This window comes from Rhipicephalus microplus, chromosome X, assembly GCF_043290135.1.
Source record: "Rhipicephalus microplus isolate Deutch F79 chromosome X, USDA_Rmic, whole genome shotgun sequence".
NCBI classification, from domain to species: Eukaryota; Metazoa; Arthropoda; class Arachnida; order Ixodida; family Ixodidae; genus Rhipicephalus; species Rhipicephalus microplus.
In genome coordinates this window covers 45,182,065-45,207,542 of record NC_134710.1, presented here as the reverse complement: position 1 = coordinate 45,207,542, position 25,478 = coordinate 45,182,065, and the positions used below count along the sequence as shown (strand labels likewise).

At 44.6% G+C, this 25,478-nt stretch overlaps 1 protein-coding gene across 2 annotated transcripts in view; it reads left to right on the top strand.

The window, feature by feature from the left end:
• Nucleotides 1-25,478, top strand: part of LOC119175883 (uncharacterized) — a 766,025-nt gene that overhangs the window by 725,374 nt on the left and 15,173 nt on the right. For both annotated transcript variants that reach the window (XM_075876430.1, XM_075876431.1), the window contains 14 exons: nt 336-461; nt 2,749-2,853; nt 4,859-4,966; nt 5,151-5,267; nt 6,618-6,779; nt 10,395-10,524; nt 11,108-11,326; nt 14,173-14,292; nt 16,238-16,400; nt 19,280-19,404; nt 20,052-20,215; nt 21,684-21,842; nt 23,264-23,366; nt 23,852-24,054. In XM_075876430.1, coding sequence (XP_075732545.1) covers nt 336-461; nt 2,749-2,853; nt 4,859-4,966; nt 5,151-5,267; nt 6,618-6,779; nt 10,395-10,524; nt 11,108-11,326; nt 14,173-14,292; nt 16,238-16,400; nt 19,280-19,404; nt 20,052-20,215; nt 21,684-21,842; nt 23,264-23,366; nt 23,852-24,054 — 2,004 coding nt within the window. The remainder of the gene's footprint in view (nt 1-335; nt 462-2,748; nt 2,854-4,858; nt 4,967-5,150; nt 5,268-6,617; nt 6,780-10,394; nt 10,525-11,107; nt 11,327-14,172; nt 14,293-16,237; nt 16,401-19,279; nt 19,405-20,051; nt 20,216-21,683; nt 21,843-23,263; nt 23,367-23,851; nt 24,055-25,478) is intronic.

Genomic DNA, 25,478 nt, shown 5'->3' with positions numbered 1-25,478 from the left:
TCTCTGGCAGTGTCCCTTGAACTTAAGTAAGACATAAGTCGTTACATAGTCAAGAGTTCGACGAAAGTTCGCCTGGCCAGGTATCACGATGGGCATATAGATGCGCTCACTGACGAAGTCAAGGTGAAAAAACACTGACGTTTCGAAACCCATACGGGTTCCTTGTTCACACTAAGTAGGCAAGAGCCGTATCTCACCGCTTGCCTCTTTAGTGTCAGTGAACGCATCTACTTCCTCATAAGTTGTTGCAGAATGTTCAATGCTCGAATCTGTCAGCTTTTTCTTGACTAATGCTTTATTGGTTTCTTTTGTCCTTCTTTTTCTTATTACTCTAGCGACATGAGCCTGATAATGTCCTCAGAGAAAAGAACCTTCTGTCTTTCGAAGGCTTTGCAAGATATCTGCTGGACAAAGACAACTACGCCTTTGTGCCAGAAATAATCCCGCCTGGTGCGAACACGGTGAGTAATTGACCTTCGTTCTTATGGTCGGTGTCTCTCCTCCACCTTCACAAATACTTGTGAAAGAGGAGCAGCACAATCTGAAGGCTGAAAGGTCAAGCAGATACACATATGGTTTGCTACCCTACTGATGGGGAATTGGGTCGAGAGAAGGAAGGGGAAAAGAGATAAACTATGTACCAGCAGCAGGAATACCAAGTAATATGAACACGATACACAGTCGTCGGCGAAGTCCTGGCTCCGGGCCGCAGCTGGCTGTTCAGTGTTACGCCCGCTCCGCCAATTTGTCTATGTCTTTTTGTAGTGTCACTGATGCTTTCATAAGCCTTGGATTGTCTGGAAAAAGAATCATATACATTTATTTCAAATGTTATGGCAGACATTGTTACCGAGTGCACTTGAAGACGTTATTGCGTGCACAGATTGCACACTGTAACGTTTCCAACTGGTCATGCTCGTTTTGTTTTCAATCTTTAAACACCATTTCAGCAACTGAAACAGACCTAAATAGCTGAGTAAAACTTTATTTGTTATCGGCACTTATTTATCATACATCGTATAAAAAAACGACCGCCACAGTTCTTGTCACTTGTGCAAATATTTGCGTGAGATATGTGCACATTTCGTGCACATTCCGAGCAATTAATACACAGCAATAAATGTATTCAAAGCGCCTTTGAATAAAAAATTATTATATCTCTCTTGTTTATGAATAACTCTTCCAAGATTTTTCGACCAGGCACATCGCCACCATTCATAGAGCATATGGCTTCTTACAAAAACTGTCCGACTCAGCGGTCGTCTCTTTGTGCATTTTCTGAAGCTAAAGGTGTGATGATTGGTCGTCGGGCACTGTGCCACGACAGCTAATGTTTAACCAAGGGCCCCGTAACGCGCCGGCACTTGCTGTCGATTCTCTGGAAACGTCCCGTACACCATCAGTGCTTTTGCTTGAGAAATACCTTAATTAAAAGCTATAGCTTTCTTTAACCTTCACTAATGCTTGAAAAATGTTCCTGTGTTTCCATTCTCGTGGCTTGGTCGAACAATTTATCAATATTCCACAGCAGAGTACAATTACTAAGAATCGTTAACGTTTTTTTTTTCTAAGCACTAATCTTAAAATAAGCTTTTTAAATATGAATTAACTCTGATGTGCTCATGTAAGTTTAGTTGTGCGTCCGCATGCGGTGAGGAGCGCTCGCTTTACAGAATAGAAGTGAGTATTATCGGAAGTTATACATGCTGTGGAGTGCTATCTGTGTATAATTGTCACGTAGTTGTGACGGCGAAGAGCCAAAAGCAGTGAGGCTTACGAAGGTCAAGATATTTATTGGGGTGAACGTAAGTTCATTGAGTTCCAAAACCACAAAATATGATCTTGAGAGACTACGTAGTGGAGTGAAAGAAAACGCGCCGCTGTGACATTTGTCCCCCACCCCACCTTTTGTAATTTAAAGCCCTGCGCATGCCTGTGACGAGGACCTGCTGTTCATTCTTATCTGCAAGCATCAAGGTTTTGGCATGTGAAACTATACAATATCTCTTTATTTTAAACAAAGATCGTGGGAAGAGTAATTGGTAATATCGAGCAAACTGAAGGAGTATAGTATTTTCAATAGGATCATAAGGCGGGTAATTTTTGTGTTGGATAAAGCAAAGGAAGGCAAGCTCATTTGTCTAACATGAAGGTGGAGGGAGGGCGTTAATTGCGCAGCGGGGGTGAGCAAAAAGCCATATAATTGAAGACTTTTGCCAACTATACTCAAGTCTACATTTATCTTTCTGTATCCCTGTATTTTTTTGCTCGTTGGTTCTCTCCTCGGAATTCACCGAGACTCCTTGAGTCGTTCTTTTACAATGATGCCATGGGTCTGCCGGAAAAAATCCAGCCACAGTCCCAATACACCAGCCAAGGTCGTGCAGGCTTTTGTTAGATCCGGCGGCACCACAGAAAATTGCTTACACGTTGCCCACGAGGTGACGCAAAGTCCTCGACGACGAGTTTACGCCGACGTTATTGAAGTAAAGGAAGCGCCTTCATCACAGACTTCGTTACCCCCGTCGCCGTGTGTTGTCGCAACGTCGACCAAAGAGCTTCTCAGAAACGTATTGTTTTGTTGTATGTCAATCACAACTGACATTGTTTAGTCTGATTTGTTTTTGTTATGTCTTGATAGCTCGGCTATATCTGTTCCCATTTTTATTGTAAGTTAGCGTTCTTTTCTCTTAATGTCAAATCACCGTGAGGGCAACATAAATACAAAGTAAATGTGTTTATATGCAGAACATGGACAAGCCCCTTTCTCACTACTACATCGCTTCGTCTCACAACACCTACTTGACCGGCCACCAGCTCAAAGGAGAGTCATCCGTGGAGCTGTACAGCGAGGTAAGTACTTGTTGCTGTGAAGATCTCATTTCCTGTTCTCTTTACTGTGTTAACGCGCTGTCAGTTAAGCCCTCAAACGCTAGGAACAAGTCTTTGAAGGAATTGAATGAACTTTATTTGAGCGAGGCTCTTTGTACTACAGCTTGAAGGTGAGTGGCCTCCTCAGTCCAGGTATACATGGCTCGCTGCCACCGCCTGAGCCCCTTTCACCAATCGTAGCTGCTTGTCAGGGTATTGCGTCACCAGAAAAGCATCCCACTGGTCTTCGAATACTTTCACTCGATACGTTTTATTCTCTTCGTTTGCGTTTGCACTTGGTGGTGACGACAGTGTTATGTCCGAATTGTTGCGACACTCCAGCACCATGTGGCGCAGAGTGTTGCGGTGTCTCGAGGGCAAAGTTTGCAGTCCCGCCTGAAGATCCATGGATACATTGCGTGCATCAATGTTCCGTGTGGGCAAGTTCCGGCTTGTATGGTCTCTTCCATATCCCTGCTTGTTCCCTACTCACTCGTGTTTGCCGGCGAATACTACTTCCTCTGCTTCCTGTAGTGTGTCAAAATGTCTGCGTACTTCTTCACTATGCGCTCATGCTCGTCGTGACAGCCATCGGTACGTCTTCCCAGAGTGTCGGAGATGGCTCGGCGTGCATGATCTCAAGCCGCGGCGCGCGCCGCCTGGTTCCCCGCGAGTGACTCATGTCCCGCGCCGTGTCCAAAGGATGGTTGTTTCGTCTATCTTGGTGCTTTTAAAGAGATGTAGTGCTGCCTCTCCGATCCTTCCGTTCGTGTATCTTCTGCACGCCTCTTGCGAATCTGTTATCACGGTAACCCGCGTCTTCATGCACGTAGCGACGGCCAGGTCTATGCCCAGCTCTTCCGCTGTACTCGCGTCCTTTGCACGTATGGATGCTGCTCTCAATTTTTTGCCGCTTTCGTCGACTACGCTTCTAGTAAAACGGTCATTTGTAAGGTAAACCGCTGCGTTCGTGTATCTCACATCTTTTTTATTGCTGTTGGTGCGTTGTAGTATTTGCTTGAGCAGTTTTGTCCTGGCTTTTCTTCCTTTGTCGTATTCGGGATGCATTTTGCTTGGTATATTGCTTATATGTAATTTATTTCTGATTTAGTACAGAATACGCTGAAAGATGTACATGTCATCCTCGATGCGGTAGCCCAAATCTTAGAGTAGGGCTCTACCTTTATTCGTCAGCTGCAGGCTCTCCAGCTGGTTGACATGGTGTGCTTCCGTGAGCTCTTCCCATGTGTTGTGCACTCCAATTTCGAGCAACTTTTCCGTGGATGTTAAAAGCCCATGCCAATCTTGTGGACTTTTCTGATAAGAGTGTTAAGTTTAATCCTCTGGCTTTTCTTCATATCTGCATTTGCGGTCCCGTACGTGATTAGGCTTGTGACTAACACCTGGATCATTTTCGTGCAGTCTTCTTCTTTCAGTCTGTGGCTTTTGCTTGTCACCTATTTTATCAGGTGACTGGGGTGTTGCACGGTTTTCTGCACCTTTTATAACTCTGCTCCTCCGGCCCCATCCTTTTGAATAAGCAGTTCGAGAATGCGCAGCGTTGAAACCCGAGGAATTACGATGCCGCCCACCGTCACTTCCGGGTCCCGGTTCTGCGGCGGTTATCGGCCTCTTGAGCGCTTTCTTAGCATTAAGAGTTCATCATCCGTTTTTAATACTTTTCGCGCCGATTTTAACGGTGTAGTCATCCTCGAAAACTTTTTGCATTTTACATTCTCACAAATAACTGCATTCCCTTCTAATTACGCTAACGCTATACGCTTCTCCGTCGTCGTGTTAATTATGATCGCTTCTGATGCCTCTAATGCATGACCTGAGTAAGTGAAAAGGTGGCATTATGTATCAGAATGCAAACTAATTAAAAAGTAAATACTTGAAGAATACTGTATTAAGTCGTAGTGAAGAACACAGTTTCAAAACAGACGACTGCACGATCTTATTGAGCGTCAATCTCGCTTTTCTGCAGGTACTACTACGAGGTTGCCGATGCGTAGAGCTAGACTGCTGGGACGGTGACGATGGAATACCTGTCATCTATCATGGCCACACTCTTACTTCGAAAATTCCATTCAAGGTAGGCATGGCCGCTCCTTTGGTGCATTTATTGGTACGCTCAGCTTTAGGGAAATGAATTTGATAAGCGACGATTTTCGCCTCATATTTTCGTCTCCATTTTTTTTTCACGTGCATGAGTATATTTGTTGACTTGCTTAGTCACTTTTCTTTTTTAAGCGCAATATGCAACGCTGTTTTTACAGAGCGTTGTGGAGGCGATTCACAAGAGCTCGTTCGCCACTTCACCTTTTCCTATCATTTTGTCCATCGAGAACCACTGCTCCCTTCCGCAGCAGGCCAAGATGGCCCAGATTTTTACGGTGAGCAATGTTTCACGTTTCCCACTCGCATATTTCTTCAATGTGGTTCCTCGCAAATGGTTCTAACGTCATGTTTCTTCAACTTTCACTTGCCTATGCAAGAAACCAACTTTTATGGATTTTATTATTGAAACTATCTTCTACATGCTATCGCAATACAGTGTAAAAGAGTGTTGGTATGTAAGTAGCACGCAGGCGATATCATGGTCGCTGGCGATGGCAAATGTTGCATCAATTCCGCAAGTATTTGTTTTAAAGTGCGCGTGTTTGCCCCGCCACGGTGGTCTACTGGCTAAGGTAATCGGCTGCTGACCCGCAGGTCGCGGGATCGAATCCCTGCTGTGGCGGCTGCATTTTCGGTGGAAGTGAAAATGCTGGAGGCGCCTGTGCTCAGATTTGGGTGCACTTAAAAAACCCCAGGTGTTCGAAATTTCTGGAGTCCTCCACTACGGCGTCTCTCACAATCATACGGTGGTTTTATGACGTTAAACCTCACGTATAAATCAAACTGCGCGTGTTTATGCCTACTTGTGAACGATTTTTTTTACGTAGTTCCGTGTCTATAAGTTATTAAGTTATTTCGAGGTTGTGATTTTTTTACAGTTAATGATGTGAACATTGTAAATGAGCTTCTGAGCATTTCATTGTTTGTAGACAAACTTTCGAACTCAAGTTTAGCTTAATTTAGCTTGATCTTAGCCCGCAGATTCAATTGCCATCAGACTGTTTTTAATCTTTGCTGAGTTCTGTGAAATGTGGGCCTGGAACTGAGCCTAGTAATACGTCCCTTCATATATATATATATATATATATATATATATATATATATATATATATATATATATATATATATATATATATATATATATATGAGATCTAACAGACAGTAATTCCAAGGAATGTACAGGGGAAGTTTTTAGAACCAATGAAATGTAAATAATAAGTAATAAGAAAGAAAAGTGGATGAAAAAACAACCAGAGCATCGAACGCGTTATTCGAAGGTCGTAGGTTCGTTTCTTGCCCACAGCTGGTTATTTTTTCATCCACTTTTCTTTCTTCTTATTTACATTTCATTGGTTCTATAACTTCCCCTGTACATTCCTTGGCATTATTGTCTGTGAGATCTCATTAATATTGTGTTAAAACACCGAAAAACGAGCCCTTAGGTATACACTTCTTTCCCTCATTTATATATATATATATATATATATATATATATATATATATATATATATATATATATATATATATATATATATATATATATATATATATATATATATATATATATGCGTTTTTGTTTTCTGCGCTGAGAGTCGACACGTCGTTTCTTGCCCGTATTCTTGCAGAACGTGTTCGGGGACAGACTTCAAACACAGTTTCTATTTTCAAACGACGTCTGCGATGAGGCCCGCCTGCCGTCACCGAACCAGCTGCGTTACAAGGTGCTCATAAAGAACAAGAAACTCCGGCCGCCACTGACGCCAGCGCTACCCCTCAGGACCACGAAGGTACGCGTGCCACTTTCACGTTTGTCTTTTTTTGAACTTCAAATCTTCATCGGTCACGAAAGATTGGTATTCGGATAGTCACGACGTTGAGCAGATACGTCTCTCTTAGTCAACAAGTTCTGCTCCGTTTTACAATTTTGTTTTACCTTCAGTGCATGATGAGATATGTGGCACCACTCCATAAAAGCTCATCTTGCGTGCCTGTGTGTTTCACTGTACTCCTTGAAGAAATCAGGGTCTGTATTCACGGTATATTCTCGTCTTCAATATGAACGTTTATTTGTTTGAATGCATTCAAACTTCAGTCGTATTTGCGATCGGCGTAGTAAAAGACAGTCGACACGACAACCGTCAATCATGCGTACCACACGTTTATACAAAAAGTTTTGTGAATGCAGATTAAGAATGCAAAGCTTTTTTCACAATCTTCAGATACGTCAAGGTCAAGGCTGGAGTTTTGTAAAAAAAAAAGATTACATTGCCTTTTAAATTCACAGAGCTTTTTTCTTTGAGAGATAAAAGTTCCTTCAAGAACAGTTATTTCTAGGCAATCCTTGTTCTCAAAAAGCTCTACCAAAAAAGTAACCCTCTCGTATGAATTGGTGTAACACGGAAGTAAAGCGTGTCTTCACACAACTAGATGAGTGTTTACTGCACACTAATATAAGAGCTTGCAGAATGTCTGGTGTCTGTCAGCACCGTTTAACGTGGATACACTCACGCTGGTGCTTGGCAGCACATCTCTTTCCCTGCGACTAATATCCACGATCAGTGATTAAAGAAACACTTCTGGTAGCTGTAGTAGTTCCTGGTGAAAAGCGCAATGGTACAAAGCGTCGTTACAGCCAGAAGAGCGTCGCTGCATGAGTAAACGCAGACCCTCGACTGAGGACGTCATCATGCGGTATGCTGAACCGCAACGCGCATTGTGTCCGTACCCTCTAGCTCAGACGCAATTTTTAGAGAGTTTTAGTACTGCGTACGCTGCGTACGTGGCGGCGTTGCGTACGTAAGGACGCCACGTTCTGCGTAGTGTGCATGTGCAGACCGCAATGCGCACGTATCGCGTTACGTACGCAGCCACTACGTACGCACGCATGAGATGCGCGCGTGCGTACGTATGAGCTGATCGCGTCGCTCTCGAACAAGTTCGCGACAGCGCAAGACTTCGTTTTGCGAAATGGCGGCATCGAAGGCAAGCACCGACCGGCTCTGTGGTTTAAAATATGGCCATAATCTGGATATAACACTTGGATTGGCTCACATTGGCTGTCAACAACACGTGCTTCTATTTTGATCTACCAGATGGCACAACACGCTTCACGCTCGTTATGTACGCGGGTACTACGGCGTACTAAAAGCCGATTAGTGGCAAACGACTCCACGTAACGCAAGGCGCTTGCGTGATTTGTACGTAGCACCATTCCGCAGCACTAAAACTCTCTTTTCTCGAATCGGGCGTAAGCGGGGAAGGCGGCATAACAGCCATTCGATCCATGCTCTCGTTGCAAAGCTATTTTAATCTTTCTTGAGATACTTCTACGCAAAAATTTTGGTCTGTCTATTTTTATATCTGTTTGTGAACCGATGCGGCTAACGTACGACCAACTTCACAGCGCCCACCAATATTGCTCAGGTTTCTGCATCATACTTGTGTGATTGTCGATTGAAAAGCAAATATTGCGCATATCTAACGCACAATATCAACACGTCAATATCCTGTGGTGTGTTTCTTTATACTAGAAAATACATACATAAGTAATTTTAAGAACTGTGGCGTTTATTACGCTGCGCTGACAATGCGACGCTAAGCACGAAAAGGCGAGTTTTCTACGCTTTGCTAAGACAATACGGTGCGGCCACCCACTTTGAAATCTACAAAATACGGCCTCCAAGATTGTGCGTGCTCGATATAACGGAAGTCATCCTTTTTTCTGAGATTACGGCCAGATGCCGCTCATGTCTGACGCAGTGCGTCCGGAGTCTCATTCACCAATTTTCTCGCGAAAAACATCAAATAAATGCTTTAGTCTATTCACTCTCCCCAGACGAAGATTATCGTCTTTCGACGACATTTGCCGTCGAACATGCAGATACGGGGCAATTTTTTTTTAATATTCATGAATGCCATAATTGAGGTTGAAGCTTTGGCTTAAGTCATCACCTCGTGAGTGGTTAAGGCGTTAAACAAACTACACTTCTATTCGAAACGCGCCAAATGGGAGAGATGCTTAGCTGCAATGCGTTGCACGACCTAATCACTGAGGCTAAGATACTTGCACATTACTTCACATTTTCCACTCCTAGGCACCAGCACCACCCCACCGACCAAGAGCACTGTGACAGAAAAGTGTTACATATAAAAAGCACGTTTTTAAAGGCTCCAAAGTGAGTGACAGTGGCACAGTGCATAGCGTTCCCGGCACTAGCTGTCGCGGACTGAGGGGTCGCCAGTTTGACTCCCTTTGACACAAATTTTTGCTATCTGATCGTGTCTATGTTTCGACGTCATTTCCGTCACGAAAATACGTCCCTGAAGTTTTCGTAGATCCTAGAATAAAACCATTTCGTGTTAAAAAAAGAAAAATTACTTCTTGCTCGGTTTGGTGACTCCTGAGTCACCACATATATGAGACACGCTAGCTCTGTTTAGCAGAGTCGCTTTTCCGTGACTCTCCGGAGAGAGTGTAAAGAGTTCTAAAATGGAGTTGATGGTTATCTCTGAAAGAGCCTCCTTAGGGTGCGTTTATGTGATTGTACAGCCGTGGCCACGTCTCTGTGTATAGCGCGCGAGCTGCCGGCCTTGCTCTGCGGTGCGACACCTTGCGGCCGTTGCGCGTTGTGACGTCGTGTGCACAGGAGCATGCGCGGCCTTACAAACATTCAGGTCTGCTCTGCACGGGTGACAACGTTAGAAGGTGTGCTTGTTTAACCGAATACCCGCGCTCGCTCAGGACGCTTTCGTCATATCTATTTTATAAGACGAAGTGCGTTTCGACTGATAACACACGCCTGCATAAACGATGCACTTCTTGCGGCCGTTTAGTATTTTGTCACGTAGCTGTTGCAATATCATATCTTTATATAATCACATGCCTCGACACAGCCACAACTGAGCGTGTATCGTTGATGCAGGCTCGTTTTATCAGTCGAAATGCGCTTTGGCTGGAGGAGCACATCTTCAACCGTTGTCACCCGTGCAAGGCATGCCTGTATGCCTGTAAGGTCACGCATGCTCCTGTGCACGCGACGTCACAACTCGCAACGGCCGCAAGGTGTCCCGCCGCAGAGCAAGGCTGGTCGCTCGCGCACTCTAAACAGACGTGGCGGCGACTGTACACAGCATCCTTCAGAATCCGCCAACACATAGAGTGACTTATACAAAACATTTGTCGTTCGTGAGGAATGCTTTTTATACGCAGACGCGTTTCTTATCGGCTCGTTGCATTTCGCTATTTATGTACGTCAATGTATTTAAACGGTTTTTACGTACGAGGAGAGGGGCTTCGTGATTTCACACGTATAGCTGCGTAGCGTTGCTGACTAATGTCTTTGGTTTAACCCTAACGTTATTGGCGAAACATTGAGCACCTCGCTTTTCGTATTCATGCTCAGGGGGTCCCACAAGGAAAGATTGCGCCCGGCCGGACGAACAGCATCATCTCTACGGCGAGCATAGGGTCTCTCAATGACGAGGATGAAGAAGATTTTGAGGACTACGATGAAGAGGATGATAATTTAGAAGGTGAGCCGTTGGAGCGTCCGCACGTGACTTCTGCGGCCTTCTAGTCGAAGAGCGATGCGTATATTGTGTATTGGGTCCGCCTTCTTACTTTCGTCACTACATTATATTTCGCGATGGAAAATATTTTAGGAACAAATTGAGGTGTATTTGTCGATATCTAAGTCTCCTTGCAGACTGATTGAAAACTTATACTGTATATGATTGAGAAGCCCTGCCAGCACGAGTAATGTAGAATTTTGTGAGGCAAAATGCACAAATGCTGGACTTATTTTCTGATGGTGATCTTAATCGATTTGGCGCATAAACCGTTACCTTCGACAGTATTAAGCTATGCACCTTGCATGACAATATAAATATTTTTTAAAGTTGTTGTTTTTGTTGTGGAATCTTAATCACTCAGACTTTGTAGTCAGACTGCGTGCGCGACAGAACATGAAGTAGAGCTTGAAGGTGTTAGAAGTTTGGTTTGCTCTAGAAGTGCATGATTTTGTGGGTGAATGCCCGGGGATGTCAGTTTCGTAGCACCTACTGCTCGAGAAAAGCTGTCGCGGGCTGGTTTCTGAGTGCGTACGCGCTCGTGCAGAGTCCTTATCGAGCCAGGAGGGCTCGTGCAAGGAAGCGCACGCCACGCGTCACCCGGGCACGCTGAGCCCCGGCGCGGCGCACCCTCGGTCGCGCAACCCGGCCGACGCCGAACACATCCACAGCGACGATGACGGCTACAAGCAGCGAAAGTCCAGCTCCCAGATAGCGCCCGAGCTCTCCGACCTGGTCACCTACTGCCAGGCCATCAAGTTCAGAGGTGCGTTGTCAGCCGAAATATGGGGGCATTGTCCTTCGACTGTGACACACCTAAACGTCGGACACGCGTTGCAAACACGTGGCTAAAGTGGCATGTGGGATGTGCTAAGGCATTGCTTCTTTCAGAAGTGCATTTAGTTAGTACAGTTGCGATGCTTTTCTTTGAATAATTTCATTTTTATGCCGGGGGTTATTGGTTAGACCGCATCTCGTAAACATACCACGTTCTACGGAATGCCAGCTGGCAAAAAAAAGTGTTACACACTTGGCGCTACGTATACAAGTTGCGCCAGGTGACACTCCTAGAATTACACATGCAAAAAATACTCGTTCAATTCCATTAAATTAAACAAGAAAACTACCGTCGTTGAAGTCCATTAGTAGAGCATCGGAAGTGTTATTCGAAGTTTTGGGTTTGGTCCCCATCAAGGGAAGCTTTTTTTTTTCGTCCACTTTTCATATGTCACTACAGCTACAAATGACAACTAATGTTTCTTGTGCCTTCCTTGGCTTCATTGTCTGTTGGTTTTATTAGTTTGTGTCTAACGAAAAGGAACGAGCGTTGATGAATTACGCTCTTTCATGCGTTCCCACCACCGTGTTTAATCCCTCTAATTCTGTAATCATCCAGCCTACCCTGGAAACTGTCCTCGTCTAGCACAGCTCCAACACGCACATAGGCGTGGTCATGAGAGGAGTAGCCACTTCCACTCCCTGGTCACCAAGGAAGTGGGGCGCAAAGTCTGCCACATACGTTTACTCAATTATGGCCAGACAGGCTTCTGACGCTAAAGGGGGCCGAAGGCCCCTGATGTTACATTCCAAGAACTGTTTACATTTGACCAATATGGGAGGGGGGCTCTGCGATAAAGCTCTGCCTCCCTTACCCGCATAATGGGGAACCCTGTGCCTACTTGTGAGCATGCAGGTCGTGCAATATTAGCCATAAGTCATATGGGAATTTTCAGTGTAAAAATAAAGCAACACCTTATTACAGGTATCAAGGTTAAGCAAAACGCTCATAGCAGCGTGTAAGGAGAGCTTTACGAATATAAGCGATACGCCAAGGTACTTCTCTGCAAGTATGGGGAGAGATATTTATACAGCGCTACTGGGCCTACATCGCTGGAACAGAAATCGCTCTCGAATCGTGTGCTGCAACCACAGCAATTAATTTTAAAAAGCTGTTGTAGCAGTTGATCACTGATTGTCGCTAGTTGTGGGATGACCACCGCCGCTAATGATATACTCTTTTCGAAAGCAGGAATGAAAAAGAAAATTTTAAGGGCTCGTTATTTAAATTTAGCAGGCAACACTGTCAAGAAAAGTTTAGAGGATGTTATTCCTGGTAAATGTGAAAAAAAAAATAAGTGGATGAAAGAACTTGCCGTGGAGAGGGACCCAACCTGCGACCTTCGAATTACGCGTTCGATGCTCTACCAATACCCCGCCAGCTATCACCCCCCCCCCCTTTCCCCTGGTCACGCAGATAGCCGACCGTAGCCAGGATAACCTTCAGGTGAAGTAGCAGGGTGTTTTTATACCTTCTACGATGAGAGCATCGCGAGAATCTTTTCTCACTTCGAAATAAGGCGTGCACCATCACCAGCCTAAGCCACGCTGCAGTGCATCGCAGTAAATTTCACAGCTTTGATATATAAAGCTATCTGAGGCTGCATGAACATCCTCTCTGACTCAACGCTCTGCTAAGTCCACTATCGGTAGCCAGTCTAGCATAGCACACGCTAACAGCTACACTTACTGCACTGTCTCGTCATATCATCGGCTGAAGTGCAGTTGACCTAGCGGTATGCAACCCAAGTGGTCGCATTCCATAAAATTCTTCATTTGGAGTTATCAGTTGCTGTTCAGTCAGCTGCTGAGGCCATGAATGTAATTATAATGTTAATCATAATATTTTTGTATTTAACGTGACAAAACCACGATATGATTATGACAATAACCGTATATATAGTGGAGGCCTCCATAAATTTTGACAACCTGCCCCGCCACGGTGGTCTAGTGGCTTAGGTACTCCGCTGCTGACCCGCAGGTCGCGGGATCGAATCCCGGCTGCGGCGGCTGCATTTACAATGGAGGCGGAAATTTTGTAGGCCCGTGTACTTAGATTTGGGTGCACGTTAAAAAACCACAGGTGGTTGAAATTTCCGGAGCCCTCTCCTACGGCGTCTCTCATAATCATATAGTGTTTTCGGGACGTTAAACCCCACAAATCCATCAATCAATTTTGACAACGGGGGGTTCTTCAACGTGCACCTAAATCTAAATACTCGGGTCTCGAGCATGGTTGCTTCCATCGACAAAGAATTCACTACAGCCGGGATTCGATCCCACGATCTTTGGGTTGATCACTGTAACCACTAATCCGCCGTGGCGGGTCCATGAGTATATTTCATTTTTTTATTTATATGCTGCAACATCTGGTTTTTCCGCTGCCCATGTTTAGCAGAAGAAAATGAAAGCGATTCCTTGATGTTTTCTAGCGTAAATGCGTTTTAAAATGCGTCGGTCTTCTTCGGTAGCAGAAGGTGCGCTATCGTTATTGATTGGAGATTCTACTCCAGGTGGAAGAGTCGTTTCGTTAAAGCAAGCGAAGACGTTTCACTCAAAGCCATCTTCTCGTGCACGTAATGAAGAAAGAAATTCGCGTACTATATCTATCCTACATTCACTGATTGATGAAACAAAAGAAAACGTTATGTGCAATCGCCTCCATAACTATCGAATAACATTATTCAGACGCGGATGTTTTTTTTTTCTTTTGTGCGTGTGGCAGTTGCGAACTGTAAAAGTTCTCCATGCTGAGCCACTGCTCTGGCGGCGCAGGTTTTGTCACCTGCCCGTCGCCGACTAACTCCGTGAAAGTGAAGAAAGTGAGCAGCAAAAAGAACGTGCTCGCTTCGGCCGGATCGCCGCTGGGCGCCAACACGCCTCTGCAAACATCAGGTGGGTGCTGTCTTTCTTTCCCTCGCCGCGCGGCTCTTGACACGTGGACGTTTATGACGCCACGTGAGACTGCTTCACTGCGCGTGCTGGCATCGCAAATGGAGATGTCGTGCAGAGACGCTTGATTAAGCCTCAGCCTAGCGCTTGTTCTCATTGCTAGTTCATTGCGTTACCTTTGCAGCGTATCTCTGAACGAATCATCATGGTTAGAGCCGGGGTACCTTGTTGCGTGCAGGTTGAAAACGATGTAAATTGCGAGGTCAACTGAAAGGCTGACACAGGCAGAGGGACTTTCTTTTTCTCCTTATGTAAGGCGACATGTGTAGGAGAGATATGAAAGCCTCTGAAGCTAATGATCGGATTACTTGGAAGACTAGAACGCCTCTCACAACAAAATTTCTTCCTAAAACGAAGTATGATGGACCTCTTTTGCTGGTAAAAAAAAACTATAATACTTCTTTTTAGGAAGAAAATGCGTTGTGAGAGGCGTTCTAGTCTTCCAAGTAATCCGATCATTAGCTTCAGAGGCTTTCATATCTCTCGTACGTCCGTCGCCTTACATAAGGGGAAAAAAATCGCGTCACGCAAAGCATCACGTCATAGAAGGACAGATAGCCGATGATCACTTATTGCGATGGAATGGATAGCAGGACATGGGAAACGCGACCAAACATTGCAAAGGGTCAGGTGAAGCGGTGGCATAAAATAGGATGAACTCGCCCAGGACAGCCTGGGTTGGAGATTATTGAGAGAGGCTTTCTGTCCTACAGTGGACGTAGCATAGACTGATCATACGCAACTCACATCGACACCAGTGCAGACCATTTTCTAGCCTAGACCTCGATAATATTTATGGTCGTTAATTCAGATTTTATGCCACCGGAAATACTCTGCGAGTTAGGTGACTGCCGAATCACCGGAAATATAAAGAAAATCATAAAGATGCGTCTATTACAATAATGCACTTTTATTTTCTTGAGAAATACGGAAATCCAGCACTTAATTTGCAAAAAAAAAAGAGCAGTGTAAGCCACAATATTCGTATTTTGCGACTTCACAATGTGACCACAACTCATGACAAGGCCACCGTGTCTTTAAAAATGGGCTCTAAAATCATGCCTTAATACGAACCCACCACGCGTTTTTGTGAGCGGTGACCCCATCTTTTATAAATCCTGCGGCCGTTTTTCGTTCCTTTGCGTCGCACGCTTGAGGCGCGGTGCACTTGGCGTGCTCCGAAGATCGTTCGAATTAAACGGGTTACGGCCAAATATGACTGAATTATACGATATTCTGCATTAACGGGTGTACAATTGTGAAACATTTACTATATATATAATCAGCTTAGTCAGCACACCAAGAGAAAAAGACAGAAGAATGCTAGAAGCAGAAACGACGGGACGAGTGTTGACTCGTAACTCATGCTTTAAATGAAATGAAAAAAAAAAATAGATCACCAAAAAACTGTCACGTGAGTGATGTGATAGCTGACTTTAGAGTCGCCGAGTGCCCAAAAAAGCTCTGCTAGGCACATCTACAGTTTAAATGTACCAGCTACTCATTAGTCAACGTAGTTTAGAGTTGGGAAGCTGTGCGTCTTAATCGTGGGCCACGACCCAGTGTCTAACTATAGAACAACACTCCCGCCAGCCGTCAAGTTTAGTGCATATGTCATTCCACAGTCAATCATTATGTACATAATAATGTGACCCTTATTTTAGACCGCAATTCTAATCCTCCAGGGCAGAAAGCTCTTTCTTAAAAAATATTATGAATTTTCTCACTGAAGCCTAGCGCAGCCATGTCCCATTGGCGCAGCGCAGCAAGTTTTAGCACGATTCTGTTACCTTATGAAGACGATGTTTTTCAGTTCCTCATGCGCTAGCTGCGCACTATCTGTGTTGGATCTTCTGTGCGTAACCTCGGATCTTTCCAACGCGTGCAGAGCCCAAGTACGACACCCCGACGGCATCCACTGCTTCGGTGTCTACATCGGCTTCCTCGTCGACAAAACGCCACTGCTCCAATTCAGTGTGCTTCCAGGTGTCTTCCATGAACGAAAGTGCTGCCAAACGACTCTGCAAGCGCCATCCGCTCGCCCTTATCACATATCCTTTTTCAAGTATGTCGTCGATACAAAGCAAATCACTTGCAAAACCTAAATAGGCAACTTCACTGGTAGGGTTGCTATATACGTGCAGGACAAATGCGCAGAGTCAGAGTATACTAGCATCAGCGATTTGCTGCTCGCTATTCCTGACTCCTTTAGCACTCATGCCCATGCGTATATACTTAGGGTGTCACTAAGTGGGTCAGAATATTACAACGGCAGTTTCGATACACGATACAATGAAGATTGTGGTTCTCTGTGTATTACTGTCTGCTTGTAGTCGTAATAAATACATTAGCATTGTTGCAAATGTCTTCTACCATCAACCCACGCTTAAGCTGTTGTGTGGCTAAGAGCGAATGCCAGCTAAAAGAGTGATGGCTGACACTGTATTATAGGGTGGCTGACTTGCCTATCACTAGTTCCAAGCGAAAAGCTTTCTGAAATCCAAAAAGCTATGCTCCTCCGTCGGTGCTCTTTGTCATTGGTTAACCACTTTCGCTAATAGTAGGTCTGTCTCACTAGTGGCTGGCATCTTTTATTACCAACAGTTTTAGATTAGGTACTTCTTTTGCGCGTGAATACGCTGCCCCGAGGCCTATGTTTAGGTTGGACAAAATGAAGCTACATCACTGTACGCGGGCACCGCAGCTTACCTCGGGGCGTCTGGTTGGCATCAACAATGCTCGAGTCACAGAGAGCCTGCGAAACATTCCATGAATTATTTTTCGGGGCGCGACACAATACAGTCATGATTTAGGAATGTTTATGCTCCTAGCTAATGGCCTTGTTTATATAGACAGAGATTTTGCATTGCAGTCGATAGTCTGGAGACGACTGCGACTCCTTTATACCCTTAATGGCCGCCAAGATCAATTTTCCCCCGGCAACTCCATAAGCTTGGCGCACGCTCTTCGCTTCTTTCCGTGTGGTTTAGCCGCGCAACATGCGACCTGCATTTAAGAGGCCTTTGCATTTAATAAAGCGTTTTAAGTTGGTTTACTTGGTTCATGACCTCTTTTGCTGGCGGCCCGAAGTAATTCTTCTTTGTGTGTGTGTGTCATATCTGACTCATTTGGTCTTTTCGTGGTGCCCTCATCGCAGCATCATTGCTAGATTCGTTGTGATATAAAATGTCGAATATGAATAGATGATACACTGCATTGAGCATGTGAACCTAACGAAGAAAATTCATAGCTTTTCCAAGAGGGCGAAGCAGCGAATGTGATAGCAACATATTCGAATGTTTTATGAAGGAAGGCTATAGCATTTTAGGAGCAATAATAATTATAGTAAACACGCACTTGCTAAGTAACCAAGTTTGCTGCGGTGTGGCCACAGTAGATGAGCACAACAAGGCTCGGGCATTGTGACGGCATTGCGTGCTGGTACTAAGAGCTATACGTCGTGTGTTGCCGCTGATGGCAGTTTGTTATGTGTAGAGTGCATCTGTATGTGGACGGCCGCTTTTGGCACCGTTTTTTCGTGTTGAGAGCGCAGCCCGTAGAAGCTCCCGCTTGCTGTGAAGGCAAGAGCTATGCGCTGATCGTCGCCGCAATAGCGCTTTATTAGAACTTCTATTCGCCCGAACGAACCTGATTTTATAATCCCCTTTAGTCCTGGCTGTTAATCACTCGATTCAAGTACTCAACGGCATTCTATAACAAGTCACGGCCATTTTGATCACATATTAAAGCTTCACCTTGGTGCCTGACTGAAATTGTAACACTGCCTGAAAGATATAACGCTTATAGTAACTTTTTCGTACGCTTTATAGCAAGCGATAATTCAGTACACCTAACAGACAGAAAAGTCAAGGAAAGTGCACGGAGTGTTGTTTGTAGTAATTTCAACTGTAAAGAACGTAAAGTGGATGAAAGAGATAACTTGCCACTGGGAGGGCCCGAATTTGTGATCTTCGAACAACACGGCTGTTACCAACTGAGCTAAAGCGGCGGTCATACCCTCGTCCACTTTATGGGGTACACATGCTCGTTTTAGACCTGGGAATGTTAGACAGCACCGCCATCAAGGCGAGCGTGGAACACTCTTTTCTGCCTGATAGAGTAACGCTGAAACGCGCTACCTAATGGCTGTAACAATGTAAATTGCTTAGAATCGTGACAATCACATAAACATTTGATAGCTTCTTATTTATTGACCTGTACAAGTACAGGCTGTCATCTCCAGGATGGCATTCTCATCTAAACTTTCTCAAATCTCTCTTTTTGTTTAACTTCGGCGAGACTTGCCTTTTACAGCATTTTCTTCCTTTTTTTTTAGAAGTTTCTCATGCGCTACTTCGGGCATTTAGATGTCGGGCACTTGAGTATTGTTTGAACATAAAAAAAAATATAGCACCGCCGGTCGGGCGAAACGAGGATAAGCCCACCGACACGGTGGCTTTCTGTGGGCTACTTCTTTTTTCCCGTCCGGTAGCACTGCTTCTTTCTCTGGATCTTCATGTAATCACAAACCAACTATTTTTTTTTGTCAATCAGTGCTTTAAATTGGATGAAAAAATTGTCATATAATTTTAGAATGATTAGCGTCAGCTTAAATTGGCACTTGTGTCTGTCCAAATGTTTTTTAAATTAGAAATTATAACTTTATGATGAAGCGGCGTGTTGTATTGCACTGTAGTAGCAAACCTTAGTGAGAATTTTAGTTTCGGGGTGTCTTTTCTGATGGGTTTTTAAAGGCGGTGTTCACTTGGCAGCATTGTTCTATTTCGAGATTTTTCCAGTTATTAGAGCATGAATTTTGGCCAATGGGAGCATGCGAACTTATTTTGATTAATAGCTTTGTTACTATGCTGTTAGCGCGAGAATTATTTTCCACTGTGATGTGCATTGCTTCCTTAACGCCCTTCTGCACGCATTGCGAGAACCAACTGATGCGCACATATCCTGCCGGAATGAGAATAGACTCGTCCAACTTCAACCCAGTGACGTTCTGGGCTTTTGGACTGCAGATGGTTGCGCTCAATTATCAGACTGAAGGTGAGTGAATTGTCGTATTTGTCAACGACAGAAAAGCAGTGCGTCAAATAGAGAAGCGCGCTTGCTCACATCTTAGGGTTTTTAAACGGTTGTTTGAAAGAACCCCAGTTGGGCCACAATTATCGCGTAAAGCAGCTGCCCAGTGTAAATGAGACCTGTAAATGTCTCGGTTAGAACAGTGCTCATTATCATAACCCAAATCGTTTGGCGCGACTTCGTATGGCATTGATGGAGCATTGTGAAACGACCTGCCGAAATTTGACACTGCGAATGTACAGCTTTAAATGCATGTCGTCGCAGTGCGTAAAGCTCACAGAGATATTTAAAATTGGACTACAAATCAAGCACTTCGTGTGCTACGTTTACTTGTTAAGCTATTTAGCTATTTTCTGATTTTATATATTCGGCTTTCTGCCAGTTTCCATCGTGTTCTTGCGCCTGCATGAAACATTGTCTTGGTGTATGCATAACTTGACCAATCGTCAACGAATGCGCGTCAAACATAGAGCACAAACCTATCTTTTGCCCGTCACGTAATTGTTTACTCTAATTGTTTGCAGAAGTTTATTTTAACATGTATTATTTTCACCGAGGAGCATAATATGAAGCCTTCTCGCCTGTGCTTGTGCTGTGGTTCTATCCTGCAGACACCGGCCTGCACATCAACACTGCCATGTTCGAGCAGAACGGCAGTTGCGGCTACGTTCTCAAGCCCAGCGCCATGTGGGACAAGAACAACATCATGCACGGCCAGTACAATCCGTGGGACAAGGAATTCGACGGCATTCATCCTCTAAACCTTCATATCACTGTAAGCGGCTTCATAATCTACTCACGTCACATGTCGCCATCTTACTTTTGTGGCATCTAACTTAAGAACATTGATCTTGCGATACGAGCCGTACGTGACAGTACACTCAATTATACTAAAGTTTCTCTGTGGTGGGCTTTGTAAGTGCATAGTAATGCTTGTTTCACAGCGATTCCATGATTATGATGCAGTGAGGTCAGGCTTGTTAATTTGAGATGTTTTACGATGGCTTATATTGTGCAGCATCTTTGATAAAAAAGGACACTGAAGTTTCACAAGTTGGTGAGATGGAGCATTGAGTCACATTTAGTTCATTCGTAACTTGAGAGACAGTCGAAAGACAAGAAAAGTGAACCAGAACAGAAAATCAGGTTTGTTACCCAATACAGTGCGTAACGGGGAAGTTACATGCCAACTCGACGTCGTACCGAGTTTCTCCTCTTCATGATATACCCTATCGTGCAGTAAAGGTCACAGTAAATGTTCAAATTACTCGTTCCGTCCGATCGTGTAAGCTTTGTATTAGCATCGTGTTAGCGTCATATCAGTGTCAAGCAGTGTTCGAACTAGTTATAAGTCGTGTAATAGTTCGGTACGTTATGTTAGAACTACGGGTTTGTGGGTACAGCCAAAATAGTTTACCATTCCAAAACCACCCATTTCACGTTTGCGAATTCGGTCGACGACGTGTTTTCTATTCTAAAGTTGTTTAGCACAACAGTCGTCATGCTGAAGAAACAATGTGAGACAGTATGCGAGACAGGAAAGCTAATTTTGCACCAAGCACAGTTGTTTCACAGATGGCACTGTTTGAAATTCGTGCGACGTAGTAAAAAGTATGAACTTACGTCATTGCGGCGGCTAGTTTGTAGTACAGAAAGCACAGTGAAAGGCACGCTTTCATACCATGATTGATTGATTTGTGGGGTTTAACGTCCCAAAACCACCATGACCTGCTTATCTCCAGATCAGTGAGGCTGTGAACTGTACAGAAAAATGGTGCATGATGACACCAGTTAAAAATTGCTATTGCGCAAATGGGGTCGAGCGGTGGCTCGAATGTTATGAAGTTGCTTTGATTACTGGTGCACATATGTAATAGTAAATTCAGCTTACTTTGCTTCATTCTAAAGCGAGAAACGCCGCGTAAAAGCTCGTAATACCTGAGGAACTTGATGAAACAGCTATCTCCGTAAGAGGCAGTGTCAGTCAGGATTTGCACAAATGAAGAAAATACTGAAAAAATAGTAGAAAAACTGCTACGTGAAGGTATACATACATAGAAATAATGTATGACATGATTAATATAAATTATATAACAAATTACGCATACAAAGTGTATGCACGTATCGTGTCGGTAACAGTGATCGTGTCAATGAAAAATTGACAAATCTCGTCAGCAACCGCATTCTTAACAGCATGCAGTTGACTGATTCTGCTCTGTTCAAGGTTGTATCGCTCGCTGCAGGTGATCTCCGGCCAATACGTGTGTCAGAACACGTACGCCTGCAGCCCCCAGGTTGAGGTCGAAGTGGTTGGCGTGCCGCTCGACTGCAATCGCCTTAAAACCAAGATTGTGCAACGCAACTCGCTCAATCCCATCTGGCAAGACAGTTTCTGCTTCCGGGTAGGTCGAATTTTTTACGCCTGGTCTTAGTCTTAAGGCAAAAAAAAGTTCTCTTCTACTTTACGAGTCACAGCTTTGCGTGTAAATAGATTCATGTTATCTCCAGCCAGTAGCGTCGCGGAAATTGTTTTTCGATGGGAGGGGAGGGGTTAATCTTGCTTGTTGTGTGTCGTTGCATGCGTTTGTAAGTGTTTGTTTCAAATAAGAGCGCACAACGTAGACGTGGACAGGAAAGACAGGGACAAGCGCTCGTCCCCGCCTTTCCTGTTCGCGTCTACGTAGTGCGCTCTCAATTCAAACAGTCATGTATTACCAACTCGCCCAATCAACCATATTGAAAATTACATTTGTATGTGTGCGTGTATATACACATGCAAAATTGAAGTGTTTCAGGAGGAATGTGGGTTAATTTCACCCTTCCTTAGCTACAACACTGCCGCCATATATTCCCTCATTGCGCCGTGCACTGTGTGCCTCGATCAGCCTCACTGCGACAACACGTGTCATAATATATCGAAGACTTGTAGTCTTATTTCCAGGGTTTTCATGCATCGTCCACATCCCACTGAGATGAGTGTTGCCAGATAAAATAGTCACGGCGTACGTGGCTGTAAATTCATTTCTTCAGCGAATAGCTGATTTCCAGCAAACTATATCGTTCCTGCTTGGAAATCACATTTGACGTTGCTTTGTGTTGTCTACTCAAATTATTTCTTTATTTACAGTAGGACTACGTAAAAAGGCAACGTTTTTTCTTTCTTTCGATTGAGCTTTGATGTAATAGGTATGATGTACTGCTTATGAAGACGTATTTTGGGGCTTGTTATCTTATGCTTGCAGTAAAAGAATGTCTGGGAAACATAGGTGTGCGCATGCATGGTTGCCCATAAGGGGGGGAGAGTATTGCAGTGCCTTGCCCCCTATTAAGTCAATATAAGGGGTAGATTTTGCGCCTCCCCCCCCCTCCTCTGAGGAGAGTAGGGGAGAGTTCTCCCTGCCTTCCCTCTTTGGAAAACAAGGGATCACAGGACAAGGGAGCCTGCGTGCGTGTCAATCCTATTCATCTGGTCCCTTTGCTCTCTAGTGCTGTTGTACTGCAAGTGCTGCTTGTGATCTCGATGCATTGTATGCTCAATGCCAGCGACAGTGCCCTTTTACGGCCCCAAGGGTTTTCGTAACTTTACAAAGCTATAGGCCCTGAACCGGTTGAAATGTAACCTGCTGTAGCTTGTGGATTTGTTCTTGCTTGACTACGCACATCAACTCACTTAGTGTTTCTTAAGCTAGTATGATAATTTTTGTGAGAAGCGTCTGTTTCGTTCCGCAGTTGGCGTTGTGTTTGTGGATACTTACTGGTGCATTTCACGCTAGAGACTTTCGAAGCTGACTCATGCTGCATTTTTTCAATCTCTATTTTCCAGATCGCCTTTGCAGAATTGGCATTCTTGCGCTTTTCTGTTATCGACGTGATGACGAATCACATCCTCTCTCAACGAGTGATCCCCGTCAAAAACCTGAAGCAAGGTGAGCTCTGTTTGAGAACCGCGTTACCACGTTGGTGTGCTCAGACGCGTTGCCGAGAAAAGCAATAAATTAAAATGCTAGCACACACATGCTCCTTCGGCCACGATATAAAATATAAATCAGAAGTGCGTGGAAGTGCAAAAGAATCGTAAGCAGTGTATGAAATATGCTGCTAACGATGGATGTTTGTAAATGCAGAATAGCACATTAGTATACGACAGCCATAGGTCGAGGTGAACAAGTAAATGACGGAAGTCGCGCAATAGAAGAGGGGCTATATGCAATGACCAACCCGGTTTGCGAGCACCCCAGTAGACGTGAAGAAAGAAAACTAAAAATTATTCAGCCAATTCAAACAGTGCCCGCTGAAATCTTTTGTTCATACCTGGTTTTTGCCGTGCTCAAGGTAGGTGTATAGTATGTGTGCACACGTGCACGTTTTCTTTCACGTCCAAGTATACTTGACGCACGATGGCTGGTTGCAGGTTACAGGCACGTACGCTTGCGTAGCCCTCAGAACCAGCCGCTTCCTCTGTCATCACTGTTCGTCTACTCCGAGTTCGAGGATGAAGGGCTGGAAGTCGTCCACCAGAACGGAGACCTGCTTGAAGGTGCCGTCCCCAAGAAGGCCAAGGGAAGGACCAAGGAAATCTCTTCGACCGACAGCATTCGCTGCGACGGCAGAGATGTGAGTGTAAGGTGCTTACAGATTGAAACGTCGGGTCCGTAGGCATTGGCACGGAAAGGGAGGTTGACCACTCCCTCTTGTAGTGGAGGTGGTGCAAAGAAAGCTGCGACTTGACAGGGAGAGCGGACTCTGAGACTAACCTTCGCACCTCCCCACTGAAGAGGGATACTGCGAACGCTAAAGTTCTGATACATGCGCCTCGATTCCATGAACCACGAACCACGAACCACGTTCACTGTGTACTTCGATAGCTTTCGGGACTATAGAAAATGGTGTGACTTTGTAGAAACGTACGGGATTTTTTTTTACAACAAACAATGTGTACAGTTGCAGCAACATGACCGAGCGAACCTGAAGAAATCTTATTACAAGAGCCTATCGAAGTTGAAATCACAAAATTTCTGTTCTCAATATTGTTAACTTCCTACTTCTTATAAGGAAGTGGTCAATTCGAATGATGTGTTACTCACTAGGCGTTACACGAGTACGTTATGTAATACTAAGGTTTTACGCGTACGATATGATTATTAAACACGCTTTGGTGGGGACTATACATTAATATGTTGACGTCACTGATCAAAGGAGTGGACATCATCACGCATATACATCCTAAGCGGTCACGGCCAGGTGGCAACGGCAGCCTCAATTTCTTCTTCAACCTCGGAAAAGGCGGCCATATTCTTGGCCCTCAATGCAACAATTATCTGTTATCGTCACTGATTCTAAACCTGTCGTACATAATATATTATCGGGCAGCGTCTCCATAGGCCTCCTTTTAGTACACACCCCCCTCCCCCCCCACACACACACCAAGTGACAGTGTAACACTAATCTGGACTCCTTCGTATGCGAGCCTTCTCGGAAACTAGGCGGTTCATATGCCGGCGCCCGCAAATCGGACGTGTCGCTACGGAGGAGGTGCCGTTTATAGCGCGAGATCGGCTTACTACCTACCACGACATTCGCACACAGCAGCGATTAGACCGCTTAGGCTTTCCGCGTGGCTTATGTGCAAATCCCCGTGTGGATGCTAAGTTCCATGGCGACGGCAGGGGACCCCCTTATTTCGGTGCCCTCACCTCCTCTGGCTGATTATTCCCTCAATTCACCCTCCTCTTGTGGCAAAGTCAACGGCTCTGCCGTAGAAGACTTAAACCGCGCCAAATGCAAGTGTCCTCTACAAATCCCATCTGCCTTCCTCAAACAATTCACACCTATATAGAGAGGAGCACTGCGAGACTGCGTGCAGGGCGAAGTGCTGAGTTTCAGAGTGGCATTTTCATCGACTAAAATGTTTTACGACCATTTATTTCATGCTTGATAACAGTGCCTGAACTTGTGCCTCAGCAACGTGGGGGTACCCTGTTGGAGCCTCTCTTGAATATGCAAAAAGTGTAACTTTCTTTTGTTCAATGCTTCTATTG